General features: G+C 34.5%; 1 protein-coding gene across 6 annotated transcripts in view; it reads right to left on the reverse strand.

The window, feature by feature from the left end:
- The window catches only part of ZNF280C (zinc finger protein 280C), a 53331-nt gene that overhangs the window by 8796 nt on the left and 18612 nt on the right, over nt 1-25923 (reverse strand). For 4 of the 6 annotated variants that reach the window (XM_075999576.1, XM_012750412.3, XM_012750411.3 and 1 more), the window contains 10 exons: nt 25780-25894; nt 22806-22976; nt 22513-22622; nt 18054-18274; nt 15998-16155; nt 15032-15132; nt 13727-13873; nt 9419-9550; nt 5152-5462; nt 4241-4381 (listed from right to left, as the gene is read on the reverse strand). In XM_075999576.1, the coding sequence (XP_075855691.1) occupies nt 4241-4381; nt 5152-5462; nt 9419-9550; nt 13727-13873; nt 15032-15132; nt 15998-16155; nt 18054-18274; nt 22513-22622; nt 22806-22976; nt 25780-25894 (1607 nt within the window). Of the gene's footprint in view, nt 1-3481; nt 4382-5151; nt 5463-9418; nt 9551-13726; nt 13874-15031; nt 15133-15997; nt 16156-18053; nt 18275-22512; nt 22623-22805; nt 22977-25779; nt 25895-25923 lie in introns of those variants that run through there. The other 2 variants (XM_075999578.1, XM_075999577.1) reach the window with 2 other exon arrangements.

Below are 25923 nucleotides of genomic sequence, written 5' to 3' on the forward strand. Positions count from 1 at the left end.
CCTATAATAAAAGTCCACACTGGGTAGAATGTGAGGGTGTACCATTCAGGGGGAGGTGCCTGAGGCAACGAGGGAATCAAGGTGCCATTGAAGTAGGGGAAAAGCACAGAATAAGAGAACGAAATTGCTCCCAGTGGTGTACTGAGGGGAAAGGCCAGCTGGAGTCTGGTTTGGAGCAACTTAAGAGAGGATGCAGAACCACTATAGCAGTGGGAAGGCAGAATGGTAAGTTGCAGAAGGTGGACTCTCAGGAAGCCATATGGTGGCAGATCAAGACAGCTTCATAACTTGGGACAGTGAATTATTTCTAGCTGGTACTTCATGTTTATGCAAATATATAGATGCTAGTGAGTCAAAAGCGAAAATATCAAATGGAAATAAAGAGTTGGATCTCAGGAAAACTCAGCATTGAAATCGGAATATTTACAGTTGAAAGGTAAAAAGTAAAACTCTGCGAGTGGTTAAGATACCAAGAAAGGGATTATAAAGGGGCAAGAAGAGTTGAAGGAAGAAAAGATAATTAAATAGAGTAGCTAAAAAGGAAGAAGAAGAAAAACAGAACTTGAAAAGAGTTTCATAAGTGAGTGATCAAAAATGTCAAATACGCTGAGGAAGTCACAGAGGAGTAAGAATGAAAAATAGTGAGTATATTTAGTGATTAGGATATGACTGATAACCTTTAAAGGAGAAGTTTTAGCTATAGGTCAGGGTGACACTCAAATTACAAAGGATAAAAAATGACAAGCTAGTAAAGAATATTCTTTACAAATATTGATGGCAAAAGGAAGACAAGAAAATATGCAAAGTAAAGGCAAATCTCCCTTACCCTAAAAAAAATCCTGAAAATATTTGCAGGCAGAAGGAATGTGGTAGAGAGAAAAATATGAACTAAAGGTCTGAAAAAATGGAATAAGGTGGAGGAAATGCAGAATGTAGGAGATGAGGAGCAAGGGTTAACTTCAAAAAAATGGGACATGTCTGGTTTTTTAAAATCTTTTTCTTTTTTTTTTTTTTAAATGGTTGTTATAGCGCATGTCTGTTTTCTGAGATTAATGTCTGGATGAAGGAAAAAAATCTTGAGGTAGAAAAAAGTTAATCTTGAGAAAAACAAAAAGGATGACCTTTGAGTAATCAGTAGGAAGGTTAACAACTGAAAAACTAGAATAAAATCTTGAGGGTACCGAAAATGGTTTAAACAGATGTAGTAGATAAAAACAAAGAGGTACTTTTTTTTTTTTTTTTTGAGACAGAGTCTCGCTTTCTTGCCCAGGCTAGAGTGAGTGCCGTGGCGTCATCCTAGCTCACAGCAACCTCAAACTCCTGGGCTCAAGCGATCCTCCTGCCTCAGCCTCCCGAGTAGCTGGGACTACAAGCACGAGCCACCATGCCCGGCTGATTTTTATATTATATATATTAGTTGGCCAATTAATTTCTTTCTATTTTTATGGTAGAGACGGGGTCTCGCTCAGGCTGGTTTTGAACTCCTGACCTTGAGCAATCCGCCCGCCTCGGCCTCCCAGAGTGCTAGGATTACAGGCGTGAGCCACCGCGCCCGGCCTCAAAGAGGTACTTTTAAAAAGACAGGACCAAATTAAAGTTAAAGATCATGAATTCGGAGCTGAATCAAGCAGTTTGTAGTCTAGAACTGAGCACAGAACAAAAAGGATAAAAGAGTTAAGGATAGCAAGGCTAAGCATGACTGAAGATATAAAGGATTCTAGGATAAAAACAAAGCAGCATTCAAAACGATGACCTGGAGGGTGAGGTTGATTACAAAATTGGATTGGTGCTGCTGGGCTAGAAAAAGGGGTCAAGAACCTGAAAGTCAGGGGGTAATGAGAATTCAAAATAAATACTGTCTATGATGAGTAAGACGGGATGGTGGTAAGAAAAGGGATACAAGTTAGAGGTGGATGTGAAATGCTAGCACTAAAGAAGTCAAGGTACCATGAGGTCAGGCTGGTCATCAAGGGGGAAAAACCCCTGTGAGCTAGGTGCTGAAGCTGTCAAAAAATGTGGGCGAATCTGTCAAAGTAGTAGTGGACTATGATCAGAAAGTAATACAGAGGTCTTGCCATGATCTGTAAGAAAACCACTTTTATTGGTTATACCTTATTTCTAACTGAAAATAAATGCAACTATCTTGATGTAAATAATCAATTTATCATAGCTGTATCTGAACACTTTTTGGCTATTTAAAATAAAACTCATCCTGAAGGAATAAAGTAAGGCTCAGTAACGAGGTCCAAATAAAAGTACTGTGGGCTCTGAAGTCTTTTCCTAGTATAGAGTACACAGCAGGTGCTCAAATAATTTAATTCAAATAGATATATGAAAATGAATCCCAACAGTTGCATTATGACCAGAATATCGCTATAGTCTCTCATTTTACATTTTATTGAATACATGCAAAGATGGATGGCTAGAAAGACAAATAGACAGATGGATGGGGGAGGGGAAGAGAGAGGGAGAGAAAGGGAGAAAGAGAAAATAAGGTTCTGAGCACCATTAAAAAACCTAGAGCCTCTCAAAGTGACTGCTATGCAGAGGACAACACTCATGAGGTTACATATATAGCTGTCCCTCAGTATCCATGGGATCCTGGTTCCAGGATCTCCCATAGATAACAAAATCTGCAAATACTCAAGTCCCTGATATAAAATGGTATAGCATTTGCATATAACCTATGAATACCTTCCTGTATACTTTAAATCATCTCTTGATTACTTATAATACCTAATACAATGTAAATGCTATGTACTTAGTTGTTATACTGTATTGTTTAGGGAATAATGACAAGAAAAAAGCCTGCACGTGTCTAATACAGATGCAATTTTTTTTCCAAAACACTATTCAAAGGGAAATTTCAGATGAACATTTTCCCCACTTAACAAAGGTCACTGATGAGCAGGATGATATACGTGAATCATTTGAAGAATACACAGCTGTTATAGACCTATTAATTGGAGAACACGATGAAAGGTTCACTGACTTTGAGAATCATGACATTACACTCAAATTAGCATTTCAGCTTCACCTAGTTGATGTCACCAAGGCACCTAAAGAACTACAGATGGAATTAATTGAACTCTCAGTAGATTACATTTTAAAGTCATTGATGCTAAGAAAGAGCCAACTGAAATCCAGAAAAATGCAGAATACTCATACCTACAGCAACATGCTCAAGAAGTGCTTTCTTGATTTTCAACCACTTATTTATTGCTGAGAATCTACATTCTCCTACCTAACCCAAATCAAGATGCCCTTAAGGTCACAAATGACTGATACAAGTACCTAGAGGATCAACTGAAACTGCAGACCTCCATGCTGCAACCAAAAATTCACATGCTTTCCAACAAAAAGCAGACACAACAGAGTCATTAAAAGGTTAACTTTAAAATTAAGAAATAATTTTCATTTTTTTTGAAATTATTAAATACATATTGTTAGATTTTTACAAAATAATGTACATTTTTAAGTATATCTAATTCGAGTTTCTTGAATGCAGTCTTATTTGATTATAGCTGAATTAATGTGGCCTTCCAATATGAAAAGGTTCCCCACCTTTGATTTAGAGGATATGTGTGGCTCCAAGACTGATTCCTCAACCACCATCCTAAAGTAACACACAGAGTTTAAGCAGACACCATCTTGGAGAGGAGGAGCTAATCCCTCCATATGGATGCGGGATCCCATATATAGACTTCTTGGGAACTTATGCTATTAAGTATCTTCTCTCTCTCGTATCTTTTTATTTCAGATGCAATTTAAAAAAAAATATTTTTAGTCTAGTTGGTTGAATCCACAGATGCAGAACCCATGGATACAGAGAATCAACTATATTTATTTGATAAATATACTGAAAACATTTAAAACAACCACTTTTCAAGAGATATCCAAAAAAATCCCCATAGAAAAACAAACTTTCTTAAATAAATCCATTCTAATTTCATTAGTCTAACTGCTCTTATAGTCTTTTTTCTTTTTTAAACTTTATTATTATTTTTTATTATTTTTTTTTTCCTACAAGCTTGGGAAGAATGCTCTTATAGTTTTTGTCCCAATGATTGTGAGAGTTATTATGCCGGAAAATAGTACAAGGAACATAGCAAAAGTTCTCTATTCTAGACCCTTTTAGCTCCTTGATGAGACAACCTTGCTTCTAATAGTACAACTTCATTTCCAAAAAACAAACTTCCCAAATGGCAATTTTGATTGGCAGTTTACATGTTTAACTTACCTCATCATATGATTTATAAAGGCTTTGTTACAATTAGTGTTGTACTTGCAAAAATTACAGTGGATATATATAGAAAAGTGGCTTGCAAAATCTTTTATTTTGGAATGACACTCAATGCACTTGTGAATTCCCCGACGACACCTTATGGAGACAGAAAAAAAAATGATAAATATATACTGTAAAACCAAAGTAATACGGGACAGCCTCATTAACATTTTATTAATTGAAGCCAAGATGTTTAAATTAATATCTTTAAATACAGACTTATAATTTGAAAATTGGCTTTGAAACAATAAGCTAGAATAAGTGTAAAAATTTAACACCAGGCTGGGTGTGGTAGCTCATGCCTATAATTCTAGCACTTGGGAGGCTGATGAGGAAGGATCACTTGAGGCCAGGAGTTCAAGACTAGCCTGAGCAAGAGCAAGACCCTGTCTCTACAAAAAATAGAAAACATAGCCAGGCATGGGGGTGCATGCCTATTGTCCAGGCTACTTGGGAGGCTGAGGCAGGAGGATTGCTTGAACCCATGAGTGTGGGGTTACAGTGAGTTATGATGACGACACTGCACTCTAGCCCGGAGACAGAGCAAGACCCTGTCTCCAAAAAAAAAAATAAATAAAAAATAACACTAGTTAATGTTTCCTTGGAATAAAAAGGATCAAATTAACCAAATCAAGTATCATAAGATAAAAGCATAAAAAATAAGATTAGTGTAAAAGATGAAAATTATAAAATAAACACAGTAATTCAAGTTCTGCTCAGAAGTTTTAAAAAGAACCTTTTTATCGCTTGATCTTTATTTTAGATAAGTGATTATAATGTAAATGTGATATGATAAATTATATTATAATAAAGTTTTAATATTTAAGATTAAATTAGTATTGTATATCAGGAATAAAAGAGATTACCTTAAGTTCTTCAAAGCTATGCTGATTTTATTTTTTCTGTTGCGTTGTCTCTTTTGCTTGGAAGAGGGTTTTGGTTTGCATTTAGAGATACCTCCACTTGGCTTTCTTGTACGAGGTTTATTTGCAGTGGATGCAGTTGCATGAGACTTACTTGTCTTAGATTTACTTGCACTAGATTTTGTAGGATTTTTAGCAGTTGTATTTTTAGACTTTGGAGGTGAGACCTGAAGAGAAGAAGTGCTTGGAGTACAACTGGAAGGTGTAGTTGATGGTTTTGATTGGTGAGGTCCAAGTGAAGCTCGGATAGTAACCTATAAAAACAAAGGCAATATATATTTTTAGAAAATTAATTATCACATTGGTATTAAAACACATCACTATAAGTCCTCACAATTATAGTCAATTGGCTTTTTTTTTTTTAGATAGAGTCTCACTCTGTTTCCCTCACTAGATCACTGTGGTATCATCATAGCTCACTGCAACCTCAAACTCCTGGGCTCAAGTGATCCTCCTGCCTCAGCATCCAGAGTAGCTGGGACTATAGGCATGAGCCACCACACCCAGCTAATTTTTTCTATTTTTACTAGAGACGGGGTCTCACTCTTGCTCAGGCTGGTCTTCCACTCCTGACCTCAAGTGATCCTCCAACCCTGGCCTCCCACAGTACTAGGATTATAGGCATGAGGCACTGTGCTGGCCAGTGAATTGGTTTTTCACAAGGGTACCAAAACAATTCCAATGGGGGAGTGAATCACTTAACAAACGGTGCTAGAACAACTGATACTCACATGCAAAAGAATGAATTTGGACCCCTTCCTGACTCACAGTATATCAAAGACCAAATTTTAAGAGCTAAAACTATAAAATCCTTAGAAGAAAAATACAGTAGTAAATCCTTGTGGCCATGGGTCAGGCAATGGTTTCTTAAACATGATACCAAAAGCACAAGCAACCAAAGGAAAAAAATAGATGAATGTGCATTTCTTCTAAGATGATATACAAATGGCCGATTAGCACATGAAAAGATGCTAAACATCATTAGTCATCAGGGAAATGCAAATTAAATCTCCACTGAGATATTCCTTCACACCAACTAGAATGGCTATAATAAAAAAAATGGATAATAACAAGTATTGGCAAAGATGTAGAGAAACGAGACCACTCATACATTGCTGGTGGGGATGTACAATGGTATAGTCACTTTGGAAATCAGTTTGGAAGTTTCTCAAAATATTAAAGAGTTACCACATGATCCAGTAATCCCACTCTAACAGAAATGAAAATATATGTCCACATAAAAACTTGTACATGAATTTTTATAGCAGTATTATTTATAACAGCCCAAAAGAGAAAACAATCCAAATGCCCACCAATTGATGAATGAATAAATATGGAATATCCACACAGTGGTGTATTATTCAGACACAAAAATAAATGAAGTACAGAAACATGCTAAAATATGGATGAACCTAAGAAACATTATGCTAAGTGAAAGAAACCAGTTCCTAAAGATCACATATTGTATGATTCCATTTATAAGAAATGTCCAGAATAGGAAAATCCATAGAGACTAAAAGTAGATTGAAGTTTTGCACAGGGGCCGGGCTCGGTGGCTCACACCTGTAATCCTAGCCCTCTGGGAGGCTGAGGCGGGAGGATCACTCAAGGTCAGGAGTTCGAAACCAGCCTGAGCAAGAGCGAGACTCTGTCTTTACTAAAAATAGAAAGAAATTAATTGGCCAACTAAAAATATATAGAAAAAATTAGCCAGGCATGGTGGCGCATGCCTGTAGTCCCAGCGACTTGGGAGGCTGAGGCAGAAGGATTGCTTGAGCCCAGGGGTTTGAGGTTGCTGTGAACTAGGCTGATGCCATGGCACTTTAGTCTGGACAACAGAGTGAGACTCTGTCTCAAAAAAAAATAAAAATAAAAAAAATAAAAGACGTTTGCACAGGGCTGGTGGAGAAGAAATAGGGAGTGAATGCTAATGGGTATGGGGTTTCTCTTGGGAGTGACAAAAATGTTCTGAAATTGTTGTAATATTTGTCCAACTCTTCAAATATGCTAAAAAGCACTGAATTACACACTTTAAATGGCTGAATTGTGTGGTATATGAATTATATCTCAATAAAGCTGTTACCAAAAAAAAATCACTGCAATAAAAAAAGTCAAACATCATTTAAAAAGCAGCACAGATATGTCTCCCATTTATTCTAAATGGTCATACCAATTAAATTAAATTTACCTTGATATTTGTTTATGGTTATAGTTTTACATTGATGGTAGTAACATGGATATTAAAGAATAATTAGGAGTTAGAGAAAATTATATGAATATCAAAACAGCACATTCCCTGGCTATTTTAATGCTTTGACAGAACTAAAAGGCTTTCATAAATATAGAGGTCAAATTTAAATCTCAAAGCCTTAAGTAGTAACTCTGGAAAGGTCTGTATGACCTTTGTACTTTTTGGACTACAAAACAGATGTCCAGTATATGTGACGTTCTCTTTCTGGGGGCACACTGGACAGAATTTCTGCTTCTAAAGGTTATGGTGGAGGTTAGTTACATCAATTCCTCATACAGCATGGAGATTGTAATAATGCTCAGAATTTCCTTAACTGGAACTAATATAAAATTTGTCATTTAGTATTTAGGAAAAAATGTTAGATTATATCCATTGGTTAATAATGGAAAACACAGTCACCTACTAACATTCTCTTTAATCATTTGACTATACTTCCTCCATATGCTTGAGAAGCAAACTCTATAAAGTCCCATAAAATACATGTGGTTTAGTATCATATAAAAAGCACTATAGTAGGAGTCAAAAGACCTGAGGTTAAATCTCAGTAAAATCTCAGTATTACCTCTTCCTAGCCATGTCAACTTAAGTAAACAATTTATCCTCTCTAAGCCTCTTCATCTGTAATTTGGGAATAATATCTGCCTTGCCTATCTCATCTGATCACTACATAAATAACAGAATGTATGAAAAAGCACACTGAAAGCTTAATTCTAAAGTGCTATAGGACATTTTGTGTCATTTAGTAATAATATTCTCGTTATTATTGCTATATTATTAATAAGGGGAGATACGAGAGAGGACTGCACTGCTTACGTTAGTATTTTGCATGTCTAAGCCCAAAATGGAATGAATGAATTATAGGGAGGGACACTGAATGTTTACAACATTGCTTTACATTATTTCAGTTAATTCAAATAGCAGAAATACTCACACTGAAAGGTATGCACCCAAAGCCAAATATAAACGCTTGGGGATTATTTTACTTTGGGTTATACATCCCTCCATTGGAGCAAACATTCATGAGCTAACTTCATATAAAGAAGTCAGAGAAAACATATGCATATAAGCAAACAGGGAAAGAGAAATTTGCAGTAATATGTGTGCTTGCTCACTGAAAGCAGCAATGCTATCCAGAAACAGAACTTGCTTTTTGACAGTAGATTCAGTGATACTAACTTCAACAAACCTATGACATTCAAGGCACTTTAAGATAGATGCTGTGGACACAACATAAGTTAAACATGATTCCTGATCTCAAACACCTTATAGTCTAGCAGCTGAAACAAACATATACATTGACAACTGGAATAGCTCAAAAACAGCCCACAGAACATTGAAACAACCTGCTGACTTAGTCTACGGTTAATTTAGTTGTACTAGAAATACTATTCCAACAAAGTACATGTCAATCAACTAAAAAACCAATGATTAGAAGTTATTCTTTCCAAGAATGAGAATGATAAAACCTATGAAGTTGGTTCTAAGTAATTAAAAAAAAAAAAATAGAGGCTGGGAGCAGTGGCTCATGCAAGGTCAGGAGTTCAAAACCAGCCTGAGCAAGAGCAAGAGCAAGACCCCGTCCCTACTAAAAATAGAAAGAAATTAATTGGACAACTAAGAAAAAAATATATATATAAAAATTTAGCCAGGCATGGTGGCACATACCTGTAGTCCCAGCTACTTGGAAGGCTGAGGCAGGAGGATTGCTTGAGCCCAGGAGTTTGAGGTTGCTGTGTGCTAAGCTGACGCCATGGCACTCTAGCCCAGGCAACAAAGTGAGACTTTGTCTCAAAAAATAATAATAATAATAAATAGAAAAAAAAGAATGCTAAAACCCCAAAGTAAGGTCTTAATAACAACCATAAGTGAATTTAAATATTATATTCAATTGATAAAACTAGGCAGAAATTTGTTTCTATCATCACACAAAATATTAAAATACAACACATTAAAACTCACTTTTGTTCCTGGAGGCAATCCTTCTAGTTCTTTAGGCTTTATAAATGTACGATGCTGTGTCTTATGATCCATTTTCTCCTTGCAGGTCAAAAATTGTAGTCTGCATTTTGTACAACGATGAATTCCTTTTTTCTGTTTACAGGAAATATTAAAAATAGTAACTTCTACCACCTCAAATTCTGGGAACTGAAATTACTCTTAATTCTAATATCCAAATAATTTAAAAACCACTATTTTACCATCTTCCAGCATAGATAATACCAAAGTATTATTTCATTTTTTAAAAGCACTACTTGTATTAGTATTTGATGATGATACAGTATGTTTCTGTATAACATGATGTTCAACCAAAGAAATAGTGATTTGTTCCAAGGGTAGAAAAAAATTTATCTGTGTTGAACTTTTTGACAAGCATTCTATATTGTTTGAATGATCTAAGGGATTTTCAACGGTAATTATGACTATCTATAATTTCTGCTTTTAGACCTAATATCAATATGGAATATGAATCTGTGGTAAAAGCTTGGGCTGTAAGTCCATTTTTGGCTCTGCCATTTATTAAGAAATATGTCACTGGGCAAGTTACTCTCTATAAAGCTTTGTTTCTTTATTTATAAAATGGAAACAATCATTACCTGCTTCATAGGGTGACTATGAGGATTAAATAAGAGAGTGCATGTAAAAGCACCAGTAATTGTCAAATGGAAAGTGATTAGTATATGGTAACTACTTACTGTTATTATTAAAGAGCTGATAAGGATATTTGACACATCTGAACTCTTTCATCCTTCCTGAAAAGTTGCACAAACTGATTGCTAACTCTAAAATCACTCAACACATCTTATATTACTTTTAGGAAAAAGTTACAACCAAAGTCTTTAAAAAGAACAAAATGAACCATAGAGTCAACATTTTTATTATATAAATTTGCACTAATAATGTCATTGCAATTACAAGCGTATAATCCTGCTTAGCTCTGGTTTTTGAGTCTTCTGTGAATAATTATGCATACTGCAAATATCTTAAGGGAAGCCTGATGATCCTTCTTATCAATGGAATCCTTTCACTGCTGACTCCCTATATCTGAGGTACTTCAACCTTAAAAAAATTGAGCACCTCAAATGAACTCAATGTTTATGTCCCCTCCAATTCATATGTTGAAATCCTAATCTTCAATGTGATAGTATTGGGAAGTGGAGCCTTTGGAAAATAATTAGATAATGGAAGTAGGCCCTCATAAATAGGGTCAGTGTCCTTATAAAAGGGACCCCAGAGAGCTCTCTTGCCCCTTCCACCATGTGAGGACACAGTGAGAAGACGGCCATCTATGAACCAGGAAGGAGGCCCTTATCACATTGAATCTACTGGTGCCTTGACTTTGGACTTTACAGCCTCTAGAACTATGAGGAACAAGTGTTTTTTTTTTTTTTTTTTTTTTTTTTTGAGACAGAATCTCGCTTTGTTGCCCAGGCTAGCTCACAGCAACCTCAAACTCCTGGGCTCAAGCAATACTTCTGCCTCAGCCACCCGAGTAGCTGGGACTACAGGCATGCGCCACCATGCCGGGCTAATTTTTTCTATATATATTAGTCGGCCAATTAATTTCTTTCTATTTATGGTAGAGAAGGGGTTTCGCTCTTGCTCAGGCTAGTCTTGAACTCCTGACCTTGAGCAATCCGCCCGCCTCGGCCTCCCAGAGTGCTAGAATTGTAGGCGTGAGCCACTTCACCTGGCCAAGTGTTTGTTGTTTAAGCCACCCATTCTATGGTAATATGTTATAGCAGCCCAAATAGACTAAGACAGTACTTGTGGGCCCTAAGACTACTCCCAGATTTGATGATTGAGTAGAAAGACTTAAAGGACTCAGATGTTGTTATACTAACAGCTATGGTTTATTACAGCTAAAGGTAACAGAAAAGGATTAATAAAGGAAAAAGGTGTATTGGGTAGATTCTAGAGGATACCAGGCACCAGCTTCCAAGAGCTCTCTCTCAATGGAGTTGCACAGGACACACTTAATCAATCCTTCAGCAACTAACTGTAGCAGTATGTGTAAAGTGTCTGACAGGGAAGCTCTCTTGAGTCTAACAGCCCAGGTCTATTATAGGGTTAAGTCACCAAATCTTCATACCCCCAGAAGAAAAGCAGAAGATGGTCACTCTAATCATATTTTTTTCACAAATTATATGGACAAGCTTGTATAATAAGGCTCAAGGTTCCAGGTATGTAACATATTCTTATTAGTAACACAGGGAACATTTTAAGAGCTTTATCTGTAGGAGTTAACCAAGGACCAGTTATATAAGCAGGCCCTTCTGAAACTGTACAATATTTGAGCAACCCAGACCTGCTGGGATAACTCTTTCCAATATACATGTAAGTTAACACATACAACTTAGGGTATGAAGAGTGACTACAGATCAGATGAATCACTTATGGACACAGCTCACATAGTGGGCCCACTCATGTCTTTCTTGCTTTTCTAAGCATATATCACTTCCTCCACATTTATATCTATATCACTCTGGAGCTTAGCAAAGCATAGGAGAAATAATTATGTTAAAATTCTCATAATTAAATAGTCAGACCTACTGGTTTATATTTCATTCTTCTTTTCAAAATCAAAGACCAAAAAATGAAATATAGAGCATGAAGAACAGTGCTTCCCAAACTCTATTGCTCAAGAAGTATTAATAGGTATTGTGCAAATAAAGAGTTCAATGGTTAAATAAGTTTGGGGAACATTATATGTCCCTTGCTCAGAGATTTACAGTATCTGTTAGCATATTAAAGGATCTGAAAAATCCTGTTTTAAAAAATAAATAAAAACAACCTTGTTAATTTTGTAAACCCAGCCATTTACCAAATTGCTTTTACCAGGAACAATTTTAGAGGGGAATATATACGACTGAATACTGTTGGGGAAACCCTAGACCAGAAAGACTTTGCCAAAGGTTCTTAAGGGTGAGGTGGCCTATCAGGATAAAAAAACAAATATGTTGGTACCATCTCAAGTCATAACAGAGGTGATCCTAAATGTACTTGGGAATTCTACTTTTATGATTTTTTCCAATTAATATGAATAAATTGGCCATGACAGTGCAATCAATAATAAATGTAATGAGCTGATCAGTGAGGAGGCAAAACTTGGTTACATGATCAGATTGAGTAAATCCACTGACTTCTGATTTTGGCAAAGGCACTGTTTATGTTTCAAACACTCAAGAATAGCCTATTTCATTAAAGTTTTCCAACCCAAAGGACAGTCTAATTGTTTCAGGAAAAGAACCAGTAAGCAAAAATCAGAATTCAAGGGAAAGGTGCAAGCACTAATACTGGTATCCCAGAAATTATATAGCAGAAGTAGAAAAAGTCATTCAGGAAACAAGTTACAATCTAAATATAGTTCTCTGGCATAGCTCACATATCTGATAATAAGTGTCCTTGCTGTTTCCTTTGTTACTTGGTACAAAAGCCCATTCTGGGTCATTGATGACAACCACATGTCTCATAACAAAAAGTGGGCTAGGAAGTAGAAATAACATTTGAAGAGAAACAGTAAAACAGAAGGTTTTCAGTCCTCAATCTTATCTTCCTCAGTTCAAATTTACTATTTTCTCTGCTCTTGATAAGCACCTTCAAAAGCACTCCCATTCCCACCATTCTTTTTTTTTTTTTTTTTTTTTTTTGAGACAGAGTCTCACTTTGTTGTCCAGGCTAGAGTGAGTGCCGTGGCGTCAGCCTAGCTCACAGCAACCTCAAACTCCTGGGCTCGAGTGATCCTTCTGCCTCAGCCTCCCGAGTAGCTGGGACTACAGGCATGCGCCACTATGCCCGGCTAATTTTTTTTTTTATATATATATCAGTTGGCCAATTAATTTCTTTCTGTTTATAGTAGAGACGGGGTCTCGCTCTTGCTCAGGCTGGTTTTGAACTCCTGACCTTGAGCAATCCGCCCGCCTCGGCCTCCCAAGAGCTAGGATTACAGGTGTGAGCCACAGCGCCCGGCCTCCCACCATTCTTAAACCCTGAAATATCTAACCTAAATGTTCCACTCATCTTCCTTTTTTTCTCTCCATCCTAGGGTTACTATTTATAGCTATTTTTCAGAACTTTTACTCCTTATGAGCCTCAATGTCACCAGAAAGCAGGCAAGGAAGAGAAGTGGAAGTTTCACAAGCAATTCAAAATAAATTGTAAATTGTGTCACTCAGAACAACTTTGTTTTCTGTCCAGAACAAATCTAAGATATAGATCTGTTTCTTTTCACTAGGACAACATGAATAATTGAGAACTGCTTAATCTCACCTGATGCTTCATATAATGATTCATGTAGGGGGTTGCCATTCTACTAACTTTGAGGCAAAATGGACATAGCAAGTTCTTAGTGTTTTCATGGGATGCTCTAAAATGAGCTTCTACATCAGAAAATGTTGATGATCTAAACTGGCAAACCTAGAAATATAAAGAAGGTTTAGTTTAAATTGAAATGTTATAATTTATATGCAATTACATCAAAGTAGCAATAACAGGTCATTTGTTTAGAAGAACATTATGTACTACTAGTACATAATGTACTAGAACTAGAACATTATGTACTACTAGTACAGCTCTGCTATCTATACAACCAAGAATCCTATTACTGCAAGTAATAAAGTTAATCTTTGAAACAGAAATGTTATCTTTCAAAGTTTATATATATATTCCCAAATGTAGCTAGACTCCATTCTTCTTTTCAGATCTACCACTACCTATCTTTTTCTTTTTCTTTTTTTTTTTTTGAGACACAGTCTTGCTCTGTTGCCCTGGTTAGAATGCCATGGCATCAGCCTAGCTCACAGCAACCTCAAACTCCTGGGCTCAAGCAATCCTCCTGCCTCAGCCTCCCAAGTAGCTGGGACTACAGGCATGAGCCACCATGCCCAGCTAATTTTTTCTATATATTTTTAGTTGGCCAATTAATTTCTATTTTTAGTAGAGACGGAGTCTCACTCTTGCTCAGGCTGGTTTCGAACTCCTGACCTTGAGTGACCCTCCCGCCTTGGCCTCCCAGAGTGCTAGGATTATAGGCGTGAGTCACCGTGCCCAGCCATACCACTACTTATCTTGATGTGAATTTTTAAACTGATATCTCCTGTTCTATAAAGTTTTTCCTGCTATATAAAACAGAGTATTCTCTTCTTTAGATTTTAAATAGCATCCAGGCTATGCTATTGGCAATTTATCTTTATCTTGCTTTCTTCTTATTACTGGAAGCCACTCCAAATTATGGAAAAACACTAATCTCAAAGTATTTGATTGGGTTCTCTATAACTAAAAGCATTTCCTATTTCCCTGGTGTGTCTGTATTCTTGTCTTTCTGCCATATGATTGTCTTTCTTCAGCAGAGCATTTACCTGTTTAGTGCAGGGGTCAGTAAACTATGGCCTGCAGGCAAAACCTAGTCTACCCATGAGTTAAACCAAAGAAGTTTCCACTAATGAAGAGGGTCTTTAATTTTAACATAGTGACTAATTTTATTTAAATGGTTAATAAAAATCAAAAGAACAAAACTATTTCGTAGCATGCGAAAACTAAACAAACATCTAAGTACACAATAAAATGCGTATGTACCTGGCAAATATATGGCATTTCACCGGGTTTATGAGTGTCCTTCATATGTTGTAAAAGAATATGCTCTGTTTCAAATGATAATTCACAGATTTTGCAAATAGCTGAAAGTGAAAAACAAACATATTATACCATTTTGAGTATGTATATAAAAAGACTCATTTTGTGCATCCAAAATAAGTAATGATAGCAATAGTAGTAGTGATGGTAGTTCTAACAATTCTATAGCTGTGAACTCTGTAATGCTATACTAAGGACATTACTGATATTAGCTTATTTAATTCTCATAACACCATTGAGGAAGGTGCTGCTATTTTTATCCCCATTTTTCAGACGAGGAACTGGAAGCACAGAAAAATTAAGTAAACTGCTTGAGATCTTGCATCTGTATTAAGAGGCAGAGCTGGGATCTGTATCCAAGCTCTTCACCTCCAGAGTCTGTGAATTTTAACTACCACTGTAGTTACTTTTTATATTTAAAAATACATCAAAGCCCTTGATTTCAAATTTGAAAACCATGGAGTCTAATGTATGTGTTCTAATTTAGTCCCCTATACACAACGCAGGAGTTATGCCAAGGAAGTTTCCACTAATGAATTATTTACAAGAGGGACTACAATTTTAGCAACAATTTTTTTATTTTCTTTTTCTTTTAGAGATAGGATTTTGCTATGTTGCCCAGGCTGGAGTGCTATAGCTATTCACAGGCATGATCACAGTGCACCACAGTCCCGAACTCCTGGGCTCAAGCAATCTTCCTGCCTGCTACAGCCATGTGCCATTGTGCTTGGCTTTAGTAACAAATTGTATTTAAGTTTATAAAAGTTGTAACTTATTTTTCAATTTTGCTCTTAAATTACGAAGTCTATTTCTTATTCTTATTTTTCTGTCAGAATGTTTTAGGTTTCCCCACAGTTCAGATGATCAAAAGCAATTAATACACAGGACTTCAATGAAACTGTCACTTACTAGAAAACTCATGGGGCGTGTGTGTACTCTCGATGTGGCACTGCAACTGGAAGGGTGTGGGATACTGCCTGTAGCAGTGCTGGCAGGTGGTGTGGTTTTCCCAGCTCTCAGTGTTCTGCTTCTCAAGTTCCAAGTGGTGTTTCATATGGTTCATAAACCTATAAATGATGGTCAACAGGTGCAAAAAGTCAGATTTATAACCAAAGAAAAATCTCACAAATAAGTATCTGAACCTAAATTTTAAAAATGTAGTTGTATGACTCAAGCCCTCTAGAAAAGTGTGCACTTTAAATAAATAATTTAAGTAGCTTAGTAAACACTTATATGAATGAAATTTTTGCTTTTAAAATTATTCATTAATGTAGTTAGTATGAAATATCACTAATTGGCTATATCTCTTCATCATTATTTGAGATTTAAAAATATTCTTTTGGCAAAGAAAAATATTGGGCTTCTTTTCTATACATGAAACACTATTTACATTTTAAAATATAATACTTAAAGGAAGGGAATCCTACCACCAAAAGCAGCTACAGTCATAAGAGAAATCTTTTGAAGGCCTTGAAGATACACAACAGGTTTCAAGCTGCTTAAAAGATAAATTATTGGTATTTTTATTTGCATCTTGGTTTCCAAATGCATGCAATAGCGATTTTAATGCCTATAATTACAAGAACCTTTTATTTTATTTAATGATACTGGCTTACCGTTAGTACAAACTGTTCATTTTTCCTGCAGACTGTGCCCTTTGTAGCACCGTCCATTTTTCAGTTTTACATTCTGCTATTTCATCTTCTCTAAAAGGCTTCTTATGAGAAGGAACTATGATGTTCAATAGCAGAGAGTACAATATAAATGGGCATAACTATTTCAAAGAGCTTGCTAAAGCTTTTTTCTGAATTTCAAAGTAAAGTTATTCAATCAAAACAGCAATTTTAAGACAGGGTCAACTATTTATAATTATTCACTATGAATCCCTAAAGAAAATAATTTTAAAATAAAGTATTGATGTCATCTACCTAGATAGCAATCATTATGAAGGTTTTGACATCTCTCTTTTTCACACCTCTAAAACACTCTTTAGAGCTGGTTATGGTATACCTTGAAATATCTTCTTTCCTCCTTTGGTTTTAGTAAATGTCTGTACTTTACTTGGAAAAAGTATCCAAAAAAAATCACATGGTTCTATGGATAGTTACATGGTAAAGCAAGTATAGCAAATGTTAATGGTAGAATTGAGGTGATAGACAGATGTTCACTGTAAAAACTTTTCAACTTTGCTGAATATTTGAAAATTTTTATAATAAAATGTTGGAACAGTAACCTCACCTGATATAAACATCAGGTTACTTAAGCAATGAAAATACCAATCACTATGTCTTGTTACTTTGTTTTGTTACTATCTCACTTAAAATGATAGATACGTAACATGCATGTAAGTCAAATATTGCAAAGCACAAGTTTCCAGAATTTAAAGCATACAATAATAAAATCTTTAAAATTCCACTGGGAGTTAAATCTGTATTTTAAAATGTGTTAAATTATAAAATGAAAGTACACGTTTCATAGAACTGGTACTTCTCTAAAGAAGATCACCGAAAAAAGATCACTTTCTCTACAAGGTAAATGGGCTAAAAATTATAAATATGAATTGAAAAACTTGAGCTTTAAATAAGACTAGTATGGAGGTCACACTGGATAAGGTGGTGGTTCTTGTGATATGAAGAAAAGATTTAAAGACAGTTAGAAAATAAAAATATCTCACAAAACTCCTAGTTCAATGATAAATATAGGGGAAAGAAGTAATTTTCCCTAAGTTAAAATACGTTTTATCCTTACATTAGCTATCTGAAAAAAATATAACTAGGTGTATTCAGAAGTCAAATTTCTAAAATACAAGAAAGTACAAAAGCTTTTCAACATGATAACCTGCCTGTGTTCTTAGCAGAAAGTGTTAAAATTGCTTACCCAGGATGGCACAGAAAAATAAAGACTCGATATTCCTATCTGTAGTATCTTAATTTTTAAGCAAAAATTAAAATAAGTACTTACATACCTAATATTATTTTTAAGAACTTTCAAGCAACTGAAGCATTTAAAAGTTGTGTAAGTCTTCTGTTCTTCCTCGGCGGCTCCTTCATGTCTTCCATAATAAAAGTCACTAACTAACATGATCAATTTTCCTTTCTCTGAACTAGTCTTATTTTTGTTTTCGGCACTTGAAAGTTCTGCTTTAATAATTCCTAAAAAGTTATTTACCATATCTGGACAACAACGCTGAAAGAGAAAAAAATACAAGCCTTGAAAATTAAATACCAAAAAATGATTGTGTTTACAACTAGGGCCAAATGATATAAAACTATGCTTGGCAGTATATCTGAAAAGATACCAAAATGTTGGCTTCTTTCTTTATATATTCTAAAAAATTCAAATAATAGACATATACTATCTTAATAATGAAATAACTTCAAAAACAAAGTGAAAACTGTAGGATCAGGGATGTTTATATGCCTAACACCCTTTTCCTTGCAATTTTTCTTTTCAGGTGCAAAAATTTAATAATTCATTTCTTAGCCAAAAATAATACATTTCACATCTGTGTCAAGATATATCTTAAAAAGTAGTTTTATATGCCATTATGTATAAGCTTAATTATCAAATAACACAGTAGCATTTCAGTAAAGCCTGGTTGGCACTAGACTTTTTTATTTATTTATTTATTTATTTTAAAGTTTTAATTATTTTTTTTTATTTTGGCATATTATGGGGGTACAGATTTTAAGGTTTCAATAAATGCCCATTTCCCCCCTGGCACTAGACTTTGAGCACAGTTAACTTGCCATTCTCCAGACTCAATGTGCTAGAAAATGTGTGGGACACAAAGAAAGAAGTCTCAGTTACATCTTGAAATCCTCAGCACATTCTATCTAGAATGCTCAAACATCTAAAGGAGACTGGACATGGTGGCTCATGCCTGTAACCCCAGCACTTTGGGAGGATGAGGTGGGAGGATCACTTGAGGCTAGGAGTTTGAAGACCAGCCTAGGCAACATAGTGAGACCTAACCTCTACATTAAAAAAAAAAGCCAGGTGTGGTAGCATTCACCTAAAGTCCTAGGTACTCGGGAGGTGGAGGCAGGAGGATTGCTTGAGCCTAGGAGTTTGAGGCTACAGTGAGTTATGATCACACCACTGTACTCACTCTAGCCTGGGTAACAGAGTGAGATCCTGTGTCTTAAAAAACAAACATCCCCTCCCAAAAAGAAACATCTGAAGGGAAATCCACCTCATATAAACTGATCCTAATGTGTAAAACTTTCACACAAAAGTCTAATGAGATAAAACTAATTTACTTATTATACATACTGTTTAGTTGTAGGATTTCTCTAAAAGAACTTTCTAAGAATAACTAGAAAGGAAAAAATAGAATGGAGAAAATATATGCAAACCATGTATCTGATAACATATAAGAAACTCCTACAACTCAATAGCAAAAAACCCAAATAAACCAATTTAAAAATGGGCACAGGAATTGAATAGACTGTCCTCAAAGGAAGACACACAAACAGCCAACAGGTATGTGAAAAGGTGCTCAACATCACTAATCATTAGGGGAATACAAACCAAAACCACAATGAGATAGCACCTCACACCTGTTAGGATGACTATATCAAAAAGACAAAAGATAAGTGTTGGTGAGGACGTAGAGAAAAAGGAACCCTTTTACACTGTTGATGGGAATGTACACTGGTGTAGCCACCATGGAAAATGTATGGAGATTCCTCAAAAAATTAAAAGAACATATAGTCCAGCAATCCTACTTCTGGATATATAGCCAAAGGTATTGAAATCAGGACCTCAAAGAGAAATCTACACTCCCATCTTCACTGAAGCATTATTCACATTAGCCAAGACATGGAAGGAACCTAAATGTTTATCCATGCGTGAATGGATAAATGTGGCATATATATGTATAATGGAATATTATTTACCCTTAAAACAGAAGGAAATCCTGCCATTTGTACCAACATAGATGGATTTGGAAGACATTATGCTAAGAAAAATAAGCCAGTCACAGAAGGACAAATATTACATAATCCCTATTATATGAGGAATCTAAAATAGTCAAACTCATAGCTGCAGAGAGTAGAATTGAGATTGCCAGGGGCTGGGGGTGGGGTGGGGAAAGAGGGAGGTATTAGTCAAAGAGTACAAAGGTTCAGGTAGTCAAGATGAATAAGCCCTAGAGATCTCCTGTACAGCATAGTGCCTATATAGTTAACAATACTGTATTGCATACTTAAAAATTTGCTAAGAGGGTAGATTTTCTGTTAAGTGTTCATATCAACATAAAAAGAGGGCAAGAGGAAACTTTTGGAGGTAATGAATATGCTTGTGGCACAGATAGTGATGGTTTCACAGATGTATACTTATCTCTAAACTCATATAGCTATATACATGAAATATGTACAGCTTTTTGTCTGTCAGGCATACCTCAATAAAGTGGTTTTTTTTAAAGACAAGACTACATAACAAAACAAGTTAGGGTGGAAAATAAAAAGACTTTCCTAAAAATCCTAATGACACACACAAAGCAACCACAACATGAAATACTTTAACAATAACCAAAGAGATTTAGAAGGGTTGAAAATAAAATGATAAGCAAAGAATATAACAGGAATATGGAAACAATAAGAAAGCAAGGATTGTGGGTCTGATATTAAACAAAGCATTAAACAATAAAACAAAAAAGGATACTATAAAATACTAAAGGGTGCTTACACAATGGAGTTATAACAGATAGATCCATCTATATCCTAAAGAGTAACACCACGAAACAAAGTTGGAATATATAAAAAAAAAACAGTACTCCCATCTAACCACAACGAGTAAGATGTGCAACGTTTGGGGGATGGACATGCTTGAAGCTCTTACTCGAGGGGGAGGCGGGCATGGGCAATATAAGTAACCTTAATACTTGTACCCCCATAATACGCTAAAATAAAAAAAATAAATAAAAAACAAACAACAACAAAAAAGCAGTACTAATGTGAGACTTGGATTCATCTTTCTCAAACACAGGGAGGTGAAAATAGTGATAGACCTAATACGGTTTTGCCCCAGAATAAAGAGACATGTATTTGGAATTTTAGAACTACTTTTTAAAAACCCTTTTCTGTAAAATGCTGAATTTCAATAAAAATTTGCCAATCTTTGAAGTAGTGAGCAATATCTTTTCCTAAGTTGCTTCTTTGCTTTGTACCCTTCTCATCCCCTCTTTCCCACATATAATCTTCCCTTTTTCCTTGCCTCCTTCCCTACTTCCTGCCATTAACACTGGGCATACAGGCAGAATACAGACTATCTACACACACACACACACACACACACACACACATCCCCCAGAATACTGTAATATCTACTAAAATATTTTAAGGTGTTACTTAAATCTCATACTTTTCTTAGTACTGTGAAAATTACCTAAAACCTAATTTCCAAGCTTTCTATATTAATATAAAGCTAGAATTCATTTATTACTATATTCTAGATTGAATTAAAACTATCATTTCATATGAAATGCTCCATTATTAGGAATTTATTTCTGAGTGTTGAAAATTAAAATGTAAAATTAAGATTTTTATTGAGTAATGTGACATGCATATGTCACTATGGACAAAAAAATAAGGTGAACAAAAGGAATTTTTAAGTTACATAAAATATCAAGCACGTAATAAAATGCCTGCTTTACAAGAAATTTGAATAGAATAAATTTAGTCAATAACATACTTTAATATATTCTTTTCATTTAAAATTAAAATGCAATATGCCTATACTGTAATGTATATGAACTTAACTTTAAAAAGTTTTTATTGATACATAATATTTATACATATTTATAAAGTACATGTGATATTTTGTTAAATGCACAGAATGTGTAATGATCAAATCAGAGTATTTAGGATATCCATCATCTCGAGTATTATCATTTCTATATGCTGGGAACATTTCAAGTGCTCTCTTCTAGCTATTTTGAAAACTACTATATACACTGTTGTCACTCTACTACTGAACATTAGAACTTATACCCTCTATCTGTACGTTTGTACCCATTAACCAACCTTTCTTCATCCTTCCCACCCCTCCATACACACCCTTCCATGCTACTCTCTACTTCTATGACATCAAAATTTTTAGCTCTCACACATGAGTGAGAACATGTGATATTAATATTTGTCCTTCTGTGCCTGGTTTATTTCACTTAACGTGCTGACCTCAGTTTCATCTATAATGATTTCATCTATAATTATAGCATTTAAAAAATTTCATGATTGGGAAAGATTTTTAAATCTTGTATAATCACTGTGAATATCAATTTTTAGTAAGTTATATGAAATATCAACATGAGAAGATTTCCTATCTAAATATCTAGGCAAACTGCATTTACTGTGTATCAATCTTTAATATTTTCAAGGACTTGTAAACATTTTTAAAAATGGAATTTTGAAAAATCTTACCTTCATGTGGTATTTCAAAGGATCCAAAAGGTTGAACTGAACATTGCACTTTGGACAAGCTCTTAGGAAAGGTGCTCCAGTTTTATACTGAGTTGATGAGGTATTTGTACCTAAAATAAATTAAATATTTTTTAGAATTTTTAAAATATTTTTTAAAATTAATTTTAAAGACTCAAATTCATCTTTTTAAAACCTTAAACAACCATTAATAATAGTTTAAAACTCATCGTAATTTCTAGAATTTATGTGGAAGTAATACAACTTCTTTTTTATATGCCAGATTTCATATTTACCTTTTGATAGCAAAGCCTGGGAAGATGTCCCTGAAGGAGAGTTAATTACAGACAGTGAAGCAGAGGGATTTATTTCAGAAACATCTTCACTGGTCTTTGGCTTTTTTGAATTAACACTGTTTACTTTAGAAGTAGAAGGACGTTTTAACACAAATGAAGTTTGATCCATACCTACAAACATTTAAATAATGGGAAAGATAATTTTAAATATTCCAGTATAGAATATTGCTCACACAAAACTACTATTAAAATGACCTTCCATTTAAAATAAAAATATCTTGGAGCTAAATAAAAGGTAATATAATTGAATTAGCATATCATACAAATGGCAATAAAGAATGATGAAAATTTATATGACCAAGGAGTAGAAAGAAATTGCACCATTACTATGAACTACATAAATGTGACTAATTCACAAAATAAACTTTATGTGACAAAATTCTAAAGATGCTTTCAAACAAAGAAAACATAAACAGGTACCATGAAAGAAGTCAGACCAAAAAATTCTGAACAAAATAAAAGAAATAAAAGTACCCTTTGCATTCGCTTGCTTTTTTCTCATTATCCACTCAACATTATCCACACTCGACATCCGAGTGCAAAGGGTTAAAGCACAAAGAATACTCTGAGCTAAGTTCCTATAAATGAATCCATCTTTGATGCTTAAATGCATGAGCTTGGAAAATATTTTTAAAATTTATTCTAAACATTTAGAGAAACCCATTAAAATGCTATAAAAAAACTTAAGGTGTCTAATGGAAAATTCAAGTTAGTTCTTTTTCCACCTACCAACCTAACAGGTGGTTTATATTATCTATTTATTCCTTATGTACGAAGTGGAAACAACTAATCTTGAATGATAATATCTCATTTATTCATATGAAAAGGTTTGGAGTTAGTATACTGGCTTTCAAAGTATGTTCACCTAAGTCTAATGGGTCTATCTTAGGGAATATAATGGGTATTACAGATAAATAAACTCTCCTTTTATTTTTTATTAGACTTTTGCATAAAATTTTGTTTGAGTAAGAATTTCATTGCTAAAAATAGTTCTGAGTTTGAAAAACATCACCTTAAAGGCCAAACAGGATTATACAATTTAGGGCATTCACAAGAGAAATAGTGCTATTTAGGCTCTAACCAGACCCAGCAAAAGTGATTTTTGAAAATAACAAACAATTGAGCTTCAAGTCAGTGACAAGTTCAAAAAATTGAAAATAACACACAATTAACTGTACTTTGCAATAAAGGTTCTAAAACTGCACATCATGTTTTAAAGCTCACAACTGGAGAAGCAGTAGAGTAGATATATGCCAGCAAAATAAGAGTATTATATTAGTGGGCTCCTCTGTCAATTGTTCTTTCTTTGAGATAACATAGAAGTGATTTTTTTCATCCTTAAAACACATGATTACTGACAGCTATACTGTAGGCACTTAAGGCAGATTTTGTGTAATCACTTTAACATTCTTCTGAGATGCTTAGGTTACTTGAACAACCAATGAGTGCTGGTATTCTGGACTAGGCAACTGATTATTTAATATAATGGGATGGATAGTAAAAATAGACTGTTTTAATATATAATTTTTTGAGCATGAGGAAATCTAAGTTGAATAAAATCAAACTGAGCTCAACAGTTTTAAATTCTGACCTTTTAAGTTATTTATTTCTGTTGTGTTTGGCTCATGCCATTTCCTACCCTCAACTTTTCTTACCTGTGCCAATAAAAATCCTATTCTCATTCTTCAAAAATCAAGCTCAAATCAAACCTTCTCTAAGAACTTTCCATGATCATCCTGAACAAGAGTCCATTAAAAATTGAGATATAAAGAGGTTAGTGACTTGACAAAGGTCACAGAAGTCTTTAGAATAGAGGCTTAAACCTATATCTTCCTAATGAGCTATAACCCTATTTACCATTCAGGGCAAAGTTCCACTCTCTACAGTATAAAAACTCAGAGGGAAAGTAAGAGTCACTGTCTTTACCTCTAGAAGTTCAAGAATTCAGACTTTTCCTATGAATAAAGACAATGTGCTTTTAAAATCAGACTTAAAAATTTTAATCTCTCCTTTTATTTTTATTTTGGTTCTTGGCTATTTTATTAATTAAATAAGTGATACCTAGATAGATGAATATCAAACCAAGTATTATCAAAATGGGAAAATATTTCTGGCTACTCATATTGCAACAATTTTTTAGTTTTGGTTTGATAAATGTTATATACTAATTTTTTAGTAAACAATTTAAACATTCAAAAAATTCTTGTGTCCCTCCTTCCATTTAGTGAAATATATCAAATTAGCTAATATCAGTAATTGCTTTGCTTATAGGGAATTTTTCAACTAGATAAAATTCCTTCATTGGCATACTATTTTAGGTTAATTAAGAAATTCATTATGGCAGACATCAAAGAACTGTAATTCTTCAATTTTAATTATTCCTTCAATGGATATTTACTGAGTACTTATTATGTACAAATCACTATTTCTTTAGTTCTGCCATTTTGTGACACTACTCTATAATAATATTTAACTATCATATCTGCATTATTTATTTGGATAGAAAGACACTAGCCTATGAAGAAATCAACTATAACCATGAACCTTTTCTCATAATAATGGCCTTCCAAATAATTAACACTTTTTAAACAGAGTATATAAGGCATCAGGGGACTTACCTGACTCACAGAAATTATATTAAGATTTTTCAGCCCATGGCTGGTTCCAAGTGAGAATGAGCTCAAAGAATACATGCTAGCCAACTTAACAGGACAAAATAAAATGTTCTATTATTAAATAAAATTTTATATAATATCACCCAAGAGAGGCATTCAGGAATGATTAGCTCTATCCCATCTTACAATATGTGAAAAACTTAACATGAAAGTATGGGGCTTCAAAACAGAAACATAATTCCATAAATATAATTCCAAGTATTTGTCTATAATTTTTATGAAGGAATGCTAAACCAAACCTTCTATAAAAACTGCTGGTCGATCTTGGGACAGTGGTATTGTATCCTGGGTCAAGTCAAACAGTAAGACTGAAGAATCATCTGATTCAGCTTGTGATGAATTCTTTGTAAAATCCTGTAAAAAGTTATAATTATTTTGTTTCA

Source organism: Microcebus murinus, chromosome X, assembly GCF_040939455.1.
Source record: "Microcebus murinus isolate Inina chromosome X, M.murinus_Inina_mat1.0, whole genome shotgun sequence".
NCBI classification, from domain to species: Eukaryota; Metazoa; Chordata; class Mammalia; order Primates; family Cheirogaleidae; genus Microcebus; species Microcebus murinus.